Source organism: Pimephales promelas, chromosome 4 (assembly GCF_988280905.1).
Source record: "Pimephales promelas chromosome 4, fPimPro1.hap1.1, whole genome shotgun sequence".
NCBI lineage: Eukaryota > Metazoa > Chordata > Actinopteri > Cypriniformes > Leuciscidae > Pimephales > Pimephales promelas.
Window position 1 is genome coordinate 6,233,060 of NC_142772.1, and position 12,443 is coordinate 6,245,502.

The following is a 12,443-nucleotide window of genomic DNA, read 5'->3' on the forward strand; positions in this document are numbered from 1 at the left end:
TATATCTATATTTTGAGTCAAATTATTGATTTACTTGGTAGGTAGCAATGTAATAAGCAGATGAGCAGCTGAGCGTCTATTCATCGAGCCAACGTGCAAACATCGCAAATAAAAGTGAAAGTAAGTCACAGACGCTTAACACACAATCATCTTCAAGTAAAGAAACGAAATTATCTTACCTGCGGTGTTGCCACTCTTTTATTGATGTCTTTGATTTGGAAATTAGCTGATGATCAACGAAATGCAGCTCATATCTGTTGCTTTTGGTGTCGTTCAATCCATTAAATCTGCATACGCGGGAGTTTAAGATCGGATTTATATCCGTTTTGCAAAAACACATGTATGTGGCCAGGTGTAAATGGAATCGGTACTTATTATCCGGATAACTTGTCTGGATACAGATCGCATTTTAATACCAGGTGTAAATGGGGTCTCTTATTTTTCCTGAACACCATCACGATTGAAAATGTGACATTGATTTCCTACAACAGTTCAATAAACGGTAAAAAAATTAAATCACTTACATTTTAGATGCTATATTGGCTGTTTTTGTTGTGTTTCAACAGCGAAAATAGTTCCAAACAATAATCACAGCAGAACCACGGCACATGTCACAGGAACACTCGACGTGTTTTCATTACTGAATCATTCTGCATTTTGAACGAATCGATTGAGTCAAAGATTCAAAGACACATTCAAAAACATCGGTCTCATTCTTGAATGATCAGCCGTTTGAACGAATCGTTTGAATGAATGAATTGAATGACTCACTCATTAAGACGGTCGCCTGCCACCACCTACTGGCGGTTTAGTGTTAAATGTTTAAAAGTAGTATCATTCTTTCCCAGTTTCTTATGTAAATTTAAATAAATGTCATAACATTATTTTATGCAATTGTGATTTTTCAGTGTAAATGATTTAATTTGATCAGCCCCTAGAGTAACAGCCCATAGTGTCTTATTATTCGAAATAATACACCAGAATTTATAGTTTACCCACCTCTTTTTTACCACTACACCTCTGACCATAGTGTACATTAATTTACCACGTTCTAGCATGATTTATCATTATTTACAGTGATTGGGGCTTGGATGATTGGATTTTAATGTGATTCTAGGAATATAGTATAGCTATTTACCACGTTAATAGCAATTATGTGAAGATTCAGAACAACTGAAGTGATAAACTTTGACAAAAAAAATGATTGTGTTCAATATTTCACTAAATGTGATTGCAAATGTTAAAATAGTTAATTAATAAAGTCATAATATTAATTATAGTTGAGTATTGAGACAATTACTATTTTGAACAGCAGAGGGCAGTAAAACACCACTTATTGGCTTAATAGACCATCATATTGATATCATTTCACCTTTTTAACTGTTATTTAGGCATATTCTGTCAGATCTGTCTGAAAATGTTCATGATTATTTAATGTCACATGTTCTGACTTGTTTATTGAAGAGATCAACGCTTTCAGGGACACTGAAAGTGTAGAAATAGATGGCTTCAACACACTAAATGTTGAAGCCATCCTATTATAGTCATCCACATGACGTAGTTCAACTTTTTCTTTTAATTATTTATCTAGAGAGTCCAGAGAATTGTACTGCACTGGTTTTAACATTATGATATGATCAGAGATGTACACACACACGCACACAAACACACACACACACACCTTTGGGATATTTCTTTGTAATCTAATGTTAAAAACAGTGACTATGTTAAAAACAGTGACAACAGTGGTAGGTATTCATATAATTTGTCTACAACTGAATGAGTGTGTGTAGATTTTAATTCAATATGACAGTTGTCATAGTACTTTTTGACTTAATGTGATTGTAAATGTTAAGTTAGTGAATTGATAAAGTCATAATATGAATTATACATGACAACTTAGTATTTTGAACAGCAGGTGGCAGTAAAACTCCACTTATTGGCTTAACAGACCATCATTTTCACCTTTTTAACTGTTCTACAGGCATATTTTGTCCGATCTGTCTGAAAATGTTCATGATTATTTAATGTCACGTGTTCTGACTTGTTTATTGAAGAGATCAACACTTTCAGGGACACTGAAAGTGTAGTAATAGATGGCTTCAACACAGTACATGTTGAAGCCATCCACATGAAGTAGTTCAACCTTTTCTTATAATTATTGATCTAGAGAGTCCAGAGAATTGTACTGCACTGGTTTTAACATTATGATATGATCAGAGATGGAAAACACCATTTACAGTCAATAATGGCAATTTACCATTGGAAATACATGGTTTTAAAGCTTTTTAACAGTTATAGCGCCACCTATGGTCCGATCTCCATGAAACTGTGCATGCTTCTTCAGCATGTTATGACACATATGCTCATCAATTTTTGTAAAGTTCTGAGTTTTCCTTTAGGATTTACAGGCTTTTGGGGGCTTTTTGTCACGCCCCCTTTTGTAAATGACCCTGTTATAGCAAAACAAATGTCAAAGTTCAACTTTTTTTTGATAATTATTGATCTAGAGAGTCCAGAGAATTGTCCTAGACTGGTCTGGTTCCGATCGAGCAAAAAACCAGGGACTAGTTCGCAAAAGTAGGTTTTTAACATATTCGTGAATATTTAATGAACAATTTGATTGACAGCAATGGTTCTTGAGGCAAAGTTGTTCATCATGAGGAGATCTATCAAAAGATATGCATTTTGTGGGGATATGCGCAACACCACGTGATTACAGAGCCATAAAACTCGTTAGCGCCAACTAGTGGCCGATTTTTTTCAAAATTCTTACAGACCTCTAGGGCCATGAGTCGAACATGCCCATCGAGTTTCGTTCCGATGGGCCTCCGTTAACCTTGTCTCACAGGTGCTCAAACTTCATTGGCCGATGGCGGCCATGTTTTTTTACATACGCCAATGTCCTCATAGATATACATGGGGCCTTGGTCCAAGACACTGCATACCAATTTTCAAGTCAATCGGACTAACGGTCATGTGGTCATAGCCCTTTTTATGGTTTTTTCATGTTATAGCGCCACCTAGTGTTCAATCGTCGCTATTGTTTTACTGTGACCTCAAATTGAACTCGTACACATGTGTACCGAGTTTGGTGAAGATATCTCATTTACTTCTTGAGTTATAGCCAATTTAGTAAAATAGGCTCCTCCCACAACGTTTATTTTGCTTCCCCTAGCGACCGGAAATAGAAATTTCAACATTTTTTTGATAATTATTGATCTTCAGACTCCAGAGAACATGTCTGCACTGGTTTGGTTCCGATCGGGCAAAAAACCAGGGACTAGTTCGCAAAAGTAGTTTTTCGACAAAATTCAAAATGGCGGAAAAATTTCCATACCGGAAATGAAATCGGAGATATACGTTTTTTTCGTCAGGTGACCAGCTTTCCAATGATATAAGACACTTGAGTGTACGACTTACGGTCTAGGAGTTATGAGCCGTTTCGCGCAATTGGTCGCTATAGCGCCACCTATGGGCCAATCGGGCTCATAATTTGATAACCTCTCCTCGATTTTTGTACTACCATCTGACAAAGTTTCAGAGCTCTAGCCCTTACGGTTTGGGCTGCACGATGCGTTTTAGGGGAGAATAATAATAATAATTAAAGCTGCAAGCAGCATTTAGCGGGGTTCAAGCAGTTTAGGCCTTTAAGGCCTTTAAGCACAAAAGCATCAAAAGACATTAAGTTTTAAGTTTCAATAATGGCAATTTACTATAGGGTATACATTGTTTTTAACATTTTTAACAATTATAGCGCCACCTATAGTCCGATCTCCATGAAACTTTGCATGCTTGTTGAATACGTTATGACACATGTGCTCATCAATTTTTGTGAAGTTCTGACTTTTCCTTTAGGATTTATAGGCTTTTGGGTGCATTTTGTCATGCCCCCTTTTTTAAATGACCCTGTTATAGCAAAACAAATGACAAAGTTCAACTTTTTTTGATAATTATTGATCTAGAGAGTCCAAAGAATTGTCCCAGACTGGTCTGGTTCCGATCGGGCAAAAAACCAGGGACTAGTTCGCAAAAGTAGGTTTTTAACATATTCGTGAATATTTAACGAACGATTTGATTGACAGCAATGGTTCTTGAGGCAAAGTTGTTCAGCATGAGGAGATCTATCAATTGATATACATATTGTGGAGGTGTGTGCAACACCACGTGATAACAGAGCCATAAAACTCGTTAGCGCCAACTAGTGGCCGATTTCTTTCAAAATTCTTACAGACCTCTAGGGCCATGAGTCAAACATGCCCAACGAGTTTCGTTCCGATCGGCCTTCGTTAACCTTGTTTTATAGGTGCTCAAACTTCATTGGCCGATGGCGGCCATGTTTTTTGAGATACACCAATGTCCTCATACACATACATGGGGCCTTGGACAAAGACACTGCATACCAATTTTCAAGTCAATCGGACTAACGGTCAGCTGGTCAGAGCCCTTTTTTAGTTTTATTCGTTTTATAGCGCCACCTAGTGTTCCATCGTGGCGATTTTTTTACTGTGACCTCAAATTGAGCTTATACATATGTGTACCGAGTTTGTTGAGGATATCTCATTTACTTCTCGAGTTATAGCCATTTTAGTAAAATAGGCTCCTCCCACAACATTTATTTTGCGCCCCCTAGCGACCGCAAAGAGACTTTTTCAACATTTTTTTGATAATTATTGATCTTCAGACTCCAGAGAACATTCCTGCACTGGTTTGGTTCCGATCGGGCAAAAAACCAGGGACTAGTTCGCAAAAGTAGTTTTTCAACAAAATTCAAAATGACGGAAAATCTATCATGACGGAAATGAAATCGGAGATATACATTTTTTTCATCAGGTGACCAGCTTTCCAATGATATAAGACACTTGAGCGTACGACTTACGGTCTAGGAGTTATGAGCAGTTTTGCGCAATTGGTTGCTATAGCGCCACCTATGGGCCAATCGGGGTCATAATTTGATAACCTCTCCTCGATTTTTGTACTACCATCTGACAAAGTTTCAGAGCTCCAGCACTTACGGTTTGGGCTGCACGATGCGTTTTAGGGGAGAATAATAATAATAATAATAATAAAAATCAGTACAAAAACAATAGGGTTTCAGCACTTCGTGCTTGAACCCCTAATAAAAATCAATACAATTACAATAGGGTTTCAGCACTTCGTGCTTGAACCCCTAATAAAAATCAATACAATTACAATAGGGTTTCAGCACTTCGTGCTTGAACCCCTAATTATGGAAATATACAAGCTGGTCAACAGTTGACAAAGCCATGTATGAATTCATATGTACAGGTCATCTTGAACTTACAGCTGGGAAGTCGCTCAGCATGTGGTAGGCCCTGATATAAAGCTCGTGCTGTGTGGAGAGAGAGAGAGAGAGAGAGAGAATGGATGAGTACAATATATGGGTAACAAATGTGCTGTGGTACGGTTCCTGGAGCTGGTGTTCCCAGAGGCCTGTGTGCTTCATCCTTCCATGAACCCCATTCCTGGCCCCTCACCAACCCTCCACAAGCACATGGCTTACATTCTTTTAAGGATTCGAGGAACACATTTCAATAAGAAGATAGGAGGAGTGACTGGAAAACACAAACGTGCTAAAGGTTCTGAATGATCTTAATGGAAAAGTAGGGGTGTAACAAAACCCTCATGTCACGATTGGATATCACACATCACACATACTGAATTCAAAATACTCCAAGACCTATGATAAAATATGTACTGTTGATTAAAATGCTGAATTTTATTTTACACTGTGGGTGTAAATGAACAGACTTGGACTTGTAATGCAATGCACAGGACAGTGGTGACCCCAGACACCAAAAATAAATATGCTTGCACTCATATCATTCACTGATTAGATATATTTAAATAATGTAGCCACTTTTTACTGGTAACGTAAGACATTTGGCATTATCAGGACTCAAAAATATTCCCCCATTGCATTATTGTACAATACATTCAACATTATATAGCCAAGTAGTTTAATGTAGTACTGACACAAACTTTTTGTATTGCCATGTATCGTGACACCCCTATAGAGAAGGCAACTGACTTTTTGCCAGTTTTCACTTTTAATGGTTCGTATCTCGCGATTATAGATGATTATATCAAATAATTTCTTAATCAGTATTTTTTTCCTGTTTCCTAGTAAAACTATAGTCTAGAGGTAAATATATTTGATAATCGAAAATGGCATCCACTACTTTTCAAAAGATTGGGTTTGGTAAGATTTGTGATGTTTTTGAACAATGTATTTTATGCTTACCTAACAAATGTTTATATGCGCAAAATGTTAGTTTATCAAAAACAAAACAAAACAGCAAAAACAGTAAAACTGTAGAATTTCATAATTTAAAATGGTTTAAATTGTAGTTACATTTATTATTGTAAATTATTTACTCCAGTCCAGGAATATTATAGTTATCTGAAACTAAAAAAAAACACAAAAACAAACTAATCTTAAACCTAATTTATTTTAATTTAACGATGTACACGTTCAACTATTTAAAAATATTAAATAAACAACAATTCAAAATATTAATAACAACTATAACAGTTTCTCAATGATAACAAAATAGCACTGCTCCATTCTTCAGTGATTCTAAATCATTCTTGTCTTTACTGTTTCTTTTGATCAACTGCTGAATAAAAGGATTGATTTCTTTTATATATATATAAATATAAATATATATATATATATATATATATATATATATATATAGTGACCCCAAACTTTTGAATGGTAGTGTGTGTTAATAATACTTCTACTGAGAAAATACTTAAGTTTATTGAATTGTTCTGAACATCTCTGGACTGAACTGGTGAGTTCTAGGGTTGAGTATCAAGAACCGGTTCCATTTTAGAACCAAAAACTTGATACCTGAATATCATAAAACATATCTCTTCGTTGTTTGTCTTAATCATATCTTTATTAAGTTGTATTTGTGCATTTGCTAATATGTTTATTTGTTCTTTTTTAAGTGTTTACTTGCATTTAATAATGCTTGACATTTATATTAATCAGGCTAGTTGTATTTTTAAACCATAGAAAAAAGGTTCCTTGCGTAAGTGTTCTTTAGCCTGTTGATTTGTGTTCGTGGTATTCAGCTACAATGAAATGCTTTACAATGAGACTTAGAATAAATGTGGGTTAGGGTTAGGTTTCTTTTGTTAACCTTCTTTGAATCGAAATTAGGAATCGATAAGATTAAAATTCAAACGATTCTCAACCATATCTCCCTCAAGGAAAACGAAACAAGCTATACGTAGATGAGACTCTCTTTAGGCAGATGTGGGTAAAAGTTCACAGGAGGAGGACGACAACTCGCAGAAGGAAGTAAACAAGGAGGAGAAAGGGGAGGGACGTGTATCCTCTTTCGGCTTATTACTTGCCTATTGTGTTTTTGTTTTATTTGTAACTGGACCATGAAAATGAGGATTGACTGTGATAGTGCTTTTTGTTATTTATGTTTTTGGATTGAAGAGAGGAACAGCTCACAGACCAGGACATCATAACATAACATATAGTGGTGTCCAAAAATCAACACTGTAATCTAATCTAAACCTGAACATCTTCTGACTGGAGAGTGATTCTGGATTTTTTTATATTGTAGAGTTTGTGCAGCTCGAGTTCTTCTGTCATTAAAGCAAAAATAATAATATTGTAATAAATAATATCATAATTAAATTAGAAAAAGGGAAAACAGAAGCCTTTTCACTGGTGGTAGTGGCCCCCACTGTAGGCAAAATGATGGAATAATACAATGCACAAATAAAACATGATTTTTTTCATATAGTTCATAAAACTTTCATAAAAACTATTTTTTCATATAGTTTGCACTATAAACAAAACATGAAAGCGGGTGTCTACCCATTCAGTCAGTAAGCCCAGTTTACCGTCAACATGAAGAACAGAACCACAGAAGTTAAGACCAATCAATCGGTCAACCTTATTTATTTGATTCATTTATTTGAAACAGAAATACAGTATTTAGCAACATTTCAAATGCCTTTACCATCACTTTTGATCAATTGAATGCATCCTTGCAAAAATAAAAGTAGCAACTTATTTAAAAATCTTGCCGACAGGTAAGGCAATTTGATTTTTCTGAGGAAAGTTACATGGTCTGATGGATTTCACAATATGACCTCACTCAACTTAAGTGGGGTTTGATCAACACTGACATTGAATCGAATTCAGTTCTCTGTCTTAACACTGTGCCAAAGTTAACCGACCCCAGCTCCTCTTCACCTAATATGCCCTGATTGCCCTCTGAGAGCATCAACAGTGGAGTTTCTTCAACAAACCAACTTGTAAGAGAGACGGTAACCCTACCCGTCACATCAGAATGAATGATAGTGGAGAAAAACTACAGACATGTAGGGGAACTCACCACTTGGAGAATGGTTGGGTTGCAGCCGATAATGAAGGGCAGGCTGCGGAAGCCCTTAATGCGATGTGCGATACGGACAGGCAGCTCTTTGTGCAGATACTTGGCACTGCTCTGCATTGAATCAAATGACACAGAATGTAAAGCTGAAGCATTTTCTCCCACCACTAAAAATATATTAACAGAACTAACACTACAGTACATTAATATGTGGATATCCTATGATATGTTTGTTTATAGTACCACCACTGCCGCATCTAGGAGTCTACAGTACACATATAGAGGGATGGTCCTCAATGCAGAACATGAAATCCAGATCCAACTCCTCCCACCTTACCGCCCCCTGATCCCTAACCCCACCCCTAATCCTACCCATCTCCACCCCCTGATCCTTAACCCCACCCCTAATCCCTAACCCAACCCATCTCTGGCCCCTGATCCCTAACCCCACCTTTAATCCTACCCATCTCCACCCCCTGATCCCTAACCCCACTCCTAATCCTACCCATCTCCACTCCCTGATCCCTAACTGCACCCCTAATCCTACCCATCTCCACCCCCTGATCCCTAACCCCACCCTAATCCTACTCATCTCCACCCCCTGATCCCCAACCCCACCCCTAATCCTACCCATCTCCACCCCCTGATCCCCAACCCCACCCCTAATCCTACCCATCTCCACCCCCTGATCCCCAACCCCACCCCTAATCCTACCCATCTCCACCCCCTGATCCCTAACCCCACCCCTAATCCTACCCATCTCCACCCCCTGATCCCTAACCCCACCCCTACCCATCTCCACCTCCTGATCCCCACCCCTAATCCTACCCATCTCCGCCCCTGAATCCCTAACCCCAGCCCTAATCCTACCCATCTCCACCCCCTGATCCCTAACCCCACCCCTAATCCTACCCATCTCCACCCCTGAATCCCTAACCCCAGCCCTAATCCTACCCATCTCCACCCCCTGATTCCCAACCCCACACCAATCCTACCGATCTCCACCCCCTGATCCCTAACCCCACCCCTAATCGTACCCATCTCCACCCCCTGATCCCTAACCCCACCCCTACCCATCTCCACCTCCTGATCCCCACCCCTAATCCTACCCATCTCCGCCCCTGAATCCCTAACCCCAGCCCTAATCCTACCCATCTCCACCCCCTGATTCCCAACCCCACACCAATCCTACCGATCTCCACCCCCTGATCCCTAACCCCACCCCTAATCGTACCCATCTCCACCCCCTGATCCCTAACCCCACCCCTACCCATCTCCACCTCCTGATCCCCACCCCTAATCCTACCCATCTCCGCCCCTGAATCCCTAACCCCAGCCCTAATCCTACCCATCTCCACCCCCTGATCCCTAACCCCACCCCTAATCCTACCCATCTCCACCCCTGAATCCCTAACCCCAGCCCTAATCCTACCCATCTCCACCCCATGATCCCCAACCCCACACCAATCCTACCGATCTCCACCCCCTGAACCCTAACCCCACCCCTAATCCTACCCATCTCCACCCCCTGATCCCTAACCCCACCCCTAATCCTTAGATCTGGATCCAACTCCGCCCCCTGGATCTTGTGTAAAGCAATGAGATGCTAATGCACATAGAGGATTGGTGATCTCCAAAGCAATAATGATGAATACAGATGAAAAGTTTTTAGAAGACCAGCACCAATGTGGGTTGGGATAAATATAGGACAGTAGACAGGAGTGTGTAATTACCAGGATATGTTGTCCATCAGGAGACTTCCCTACATACAGCATTGTGGCTGGTGTCAGTCTGACAGAAGGCTGTGAAAAGAACATTGCTGTTAAAAATAGCATATACTTTAAATATAACTTGATTTGATGATGTGCGTGGCTGCGTGCAGAGACTCTTACGCACAACTGATGCATTTCAGCCCGTTTTGTAAAATGATCACTTAATTTTATAGGATATGAAGACTAAGGGGCAGTTTACACACCGTTTTCAGCTAAAATTGACAAAAACTAGTTTTGGGCGTTTTAGCCGCTCATTTACACAACAACGGCATTTTGAGGGCCTGAAAATGCAAGCTTTTGAAAATGGATTTCAAAGTGCAAGTTTTTGAAAATGATATCATTATCGTCTGAATGTAAACAACAAAAATGCAAGTTTGTGAAAACAGTGACGTCATGCACATGTGTATTACATCTTCAGTCTATATATAGGCACGTAGGGTTTCTTTACAAAGTGGCATCGCCAACTACTGGCCTGGCATAAATAATACATAATAATAGTTTTCACAGATCCGTGTGAACAGGGCTCATTTTAACATCATTGTCATCTGTCCGCAAAAAAAAATGACTTTCAATGAATTTATAAGGCGTGGACTCAGAGAAGCCAGTTCATGTGTAAATGATTCTTCATGCTCCTTCCAAACCATTCTTTTACAGTTTGAGCCTTATGAATCTTCACATTATAATCCTGCAATATGACCATGATGAGTCTTCCTCTTCCTACATGGTTGTTTAATGCATTTAATGCTCCATGAGGATGAGTAAAAGATGACTACTACTATTCAATTGGTTTTAAATTGTTTAACTTGAGAAAATGTACATAATGAACGTGTTAGTACAAAAAGTGCAGTGCCAGAGCACAGTAATCACATTGGGTTTTGTTGAGTCACCCACCCAGTCCCAGTGAGATGCTCAAAGTAGGACAGGTTTACATAAGCATACCGTGCAAACCAGCACGACTTAGACCATGATGGACATTCAGACGTGTGTTTTTTTATCATGCAATCAAGTGTAAGAACAAATACAATGCACTTGTCAAATGGTTGAGGGCTTTTTTAAGCCTACTGCCCTTGGCTTGGTGTGTGAGACCTGTGAGTGTGTGCAGACCTCATGGCTGTTTAACTGCTGACACCTAAGATGTTTGCCAGCAAACAAAACACAGTTTTGGGTATTATTGGACAATGGTAACGGGGGTAAAGTAAAACTTTTAAACATTGCAGGACAAAATAATGTTATTAATCACCATTGTAAGTGAGCACATTCTGGTTATTGTTGACTGACTTCACACATTCACTATATCACCTTGTCACTTCCTGATAATTGTAAAAAAAAATGTATCAGAAAGTTAAGTTAAAAGCAATTATATTTATTAAAATTATTAGGTTGAATTAATTTGGGGATATGGCACGTTTTGTGATAGAGATTGTTAGCAGCTAAATAGCTAAATGGAATTTATGGAATTTAACACATATTCTCATATGTGGTAGTAAATATTACCTTACTAATTTTACTACTGAAATGAAACATTTGGGGCTTTATAAGTTAATAGGTCTCAAAAAACTAAAGCAGAGTAACGTTAGTTGAGGCTCTCGGTCAGTGTGATGACATCACTAATGACCGTCAAAAATAGGTTCATTAGGCCATCCAAATTATGGATGGAGACCAAAGCGTATCGACCTCCATTGTGGGATTAAGTTAAAGAGACAAGAGTTGATTCAAAAACATCGGGAAATGGTGACTGACCTTCTCGGCAGATGCGTCGATGGCAGACTGGTTGTAAAAAGACGTAACGGTTTTGGACCGCTCCCGAGCCAGCTCAGTGTAACTGGACATGGACGATGTAGAACGAAATCTTTTGTCGATGCCGGTCGACTGCGGAGCGGAGGCTTTGGCTGACGGGGATAGAAAGAGCCTGGTTACGCTGATCCTGGAGCCGCCGCTGCCCAGCAGCTCCATGGCCTGGCCTGTCACGCGTCCGCGCATTTTCACACTCTGATAACGCAAATAACAAACAAAAAAACAACCCCTTGTCTGTAAGTTAAAACCTTTCTATCTCGCCATCCAAAAAGCTAGTGTATGTGTGCACAAAGGCTGCATGTCTCCAGCACCATCACATCACAAGATGTGAAAAATGCCGTCTCTTGTGGTGTTTATCTGAAGACAGTTGCGATCAGCCAATCAGCGATGAGAGGAGGCGGGGCTTTTGGGTCATCACGACCTCAGTAGCAACGGAAAGCCACGAGTCACGGCGCAGCACAAGGACAATGAGACAGACACACAAAGT

The 12,443-nt window shown here is 39.3% G+C and overlaps 1 protein-coding gene across 1 annotated transcript in view; it reads right to left on the bottom strand.

Annotated features, from left to right (window-relative positions):
* The window catches only part of bckdk (branched chain keto acid dehydrogenase kinase), a 64,920-nt gene extending 52,619 nt beyond the window's left edge, over positions 1 to 12,301 (bottom strand). Inside the window, exons 1-4 of the mRNA XM_039662059.2 lie at positions 11,903 to 12,301; positions 10,124 to 10,192; positions 8,394 to 8,504; positions 5,306 to 5,353 (exon numbers count right to left, since the gene is read on the bottom strand). Coding sequence (XP_039517993.2) covers positions 5,306 to 5,353; positions 8,394 to 8,504; positions 10,124 to 10,192; positions 11,903 to 12,142 — 468 coding nt within the window. The 5' untranslated portion in view covers positions 12,143 to 12,301. The remainder of the gene's footprint in view (positions 1 to 5,305; positions 5,354 to 8,393; positions 8,505 to 10,123; positions 10,193 to 11,902) is intronic.
* Between the last annotated feature and the right edge of the window lie 142 nt (positions 12,302 to 12,443).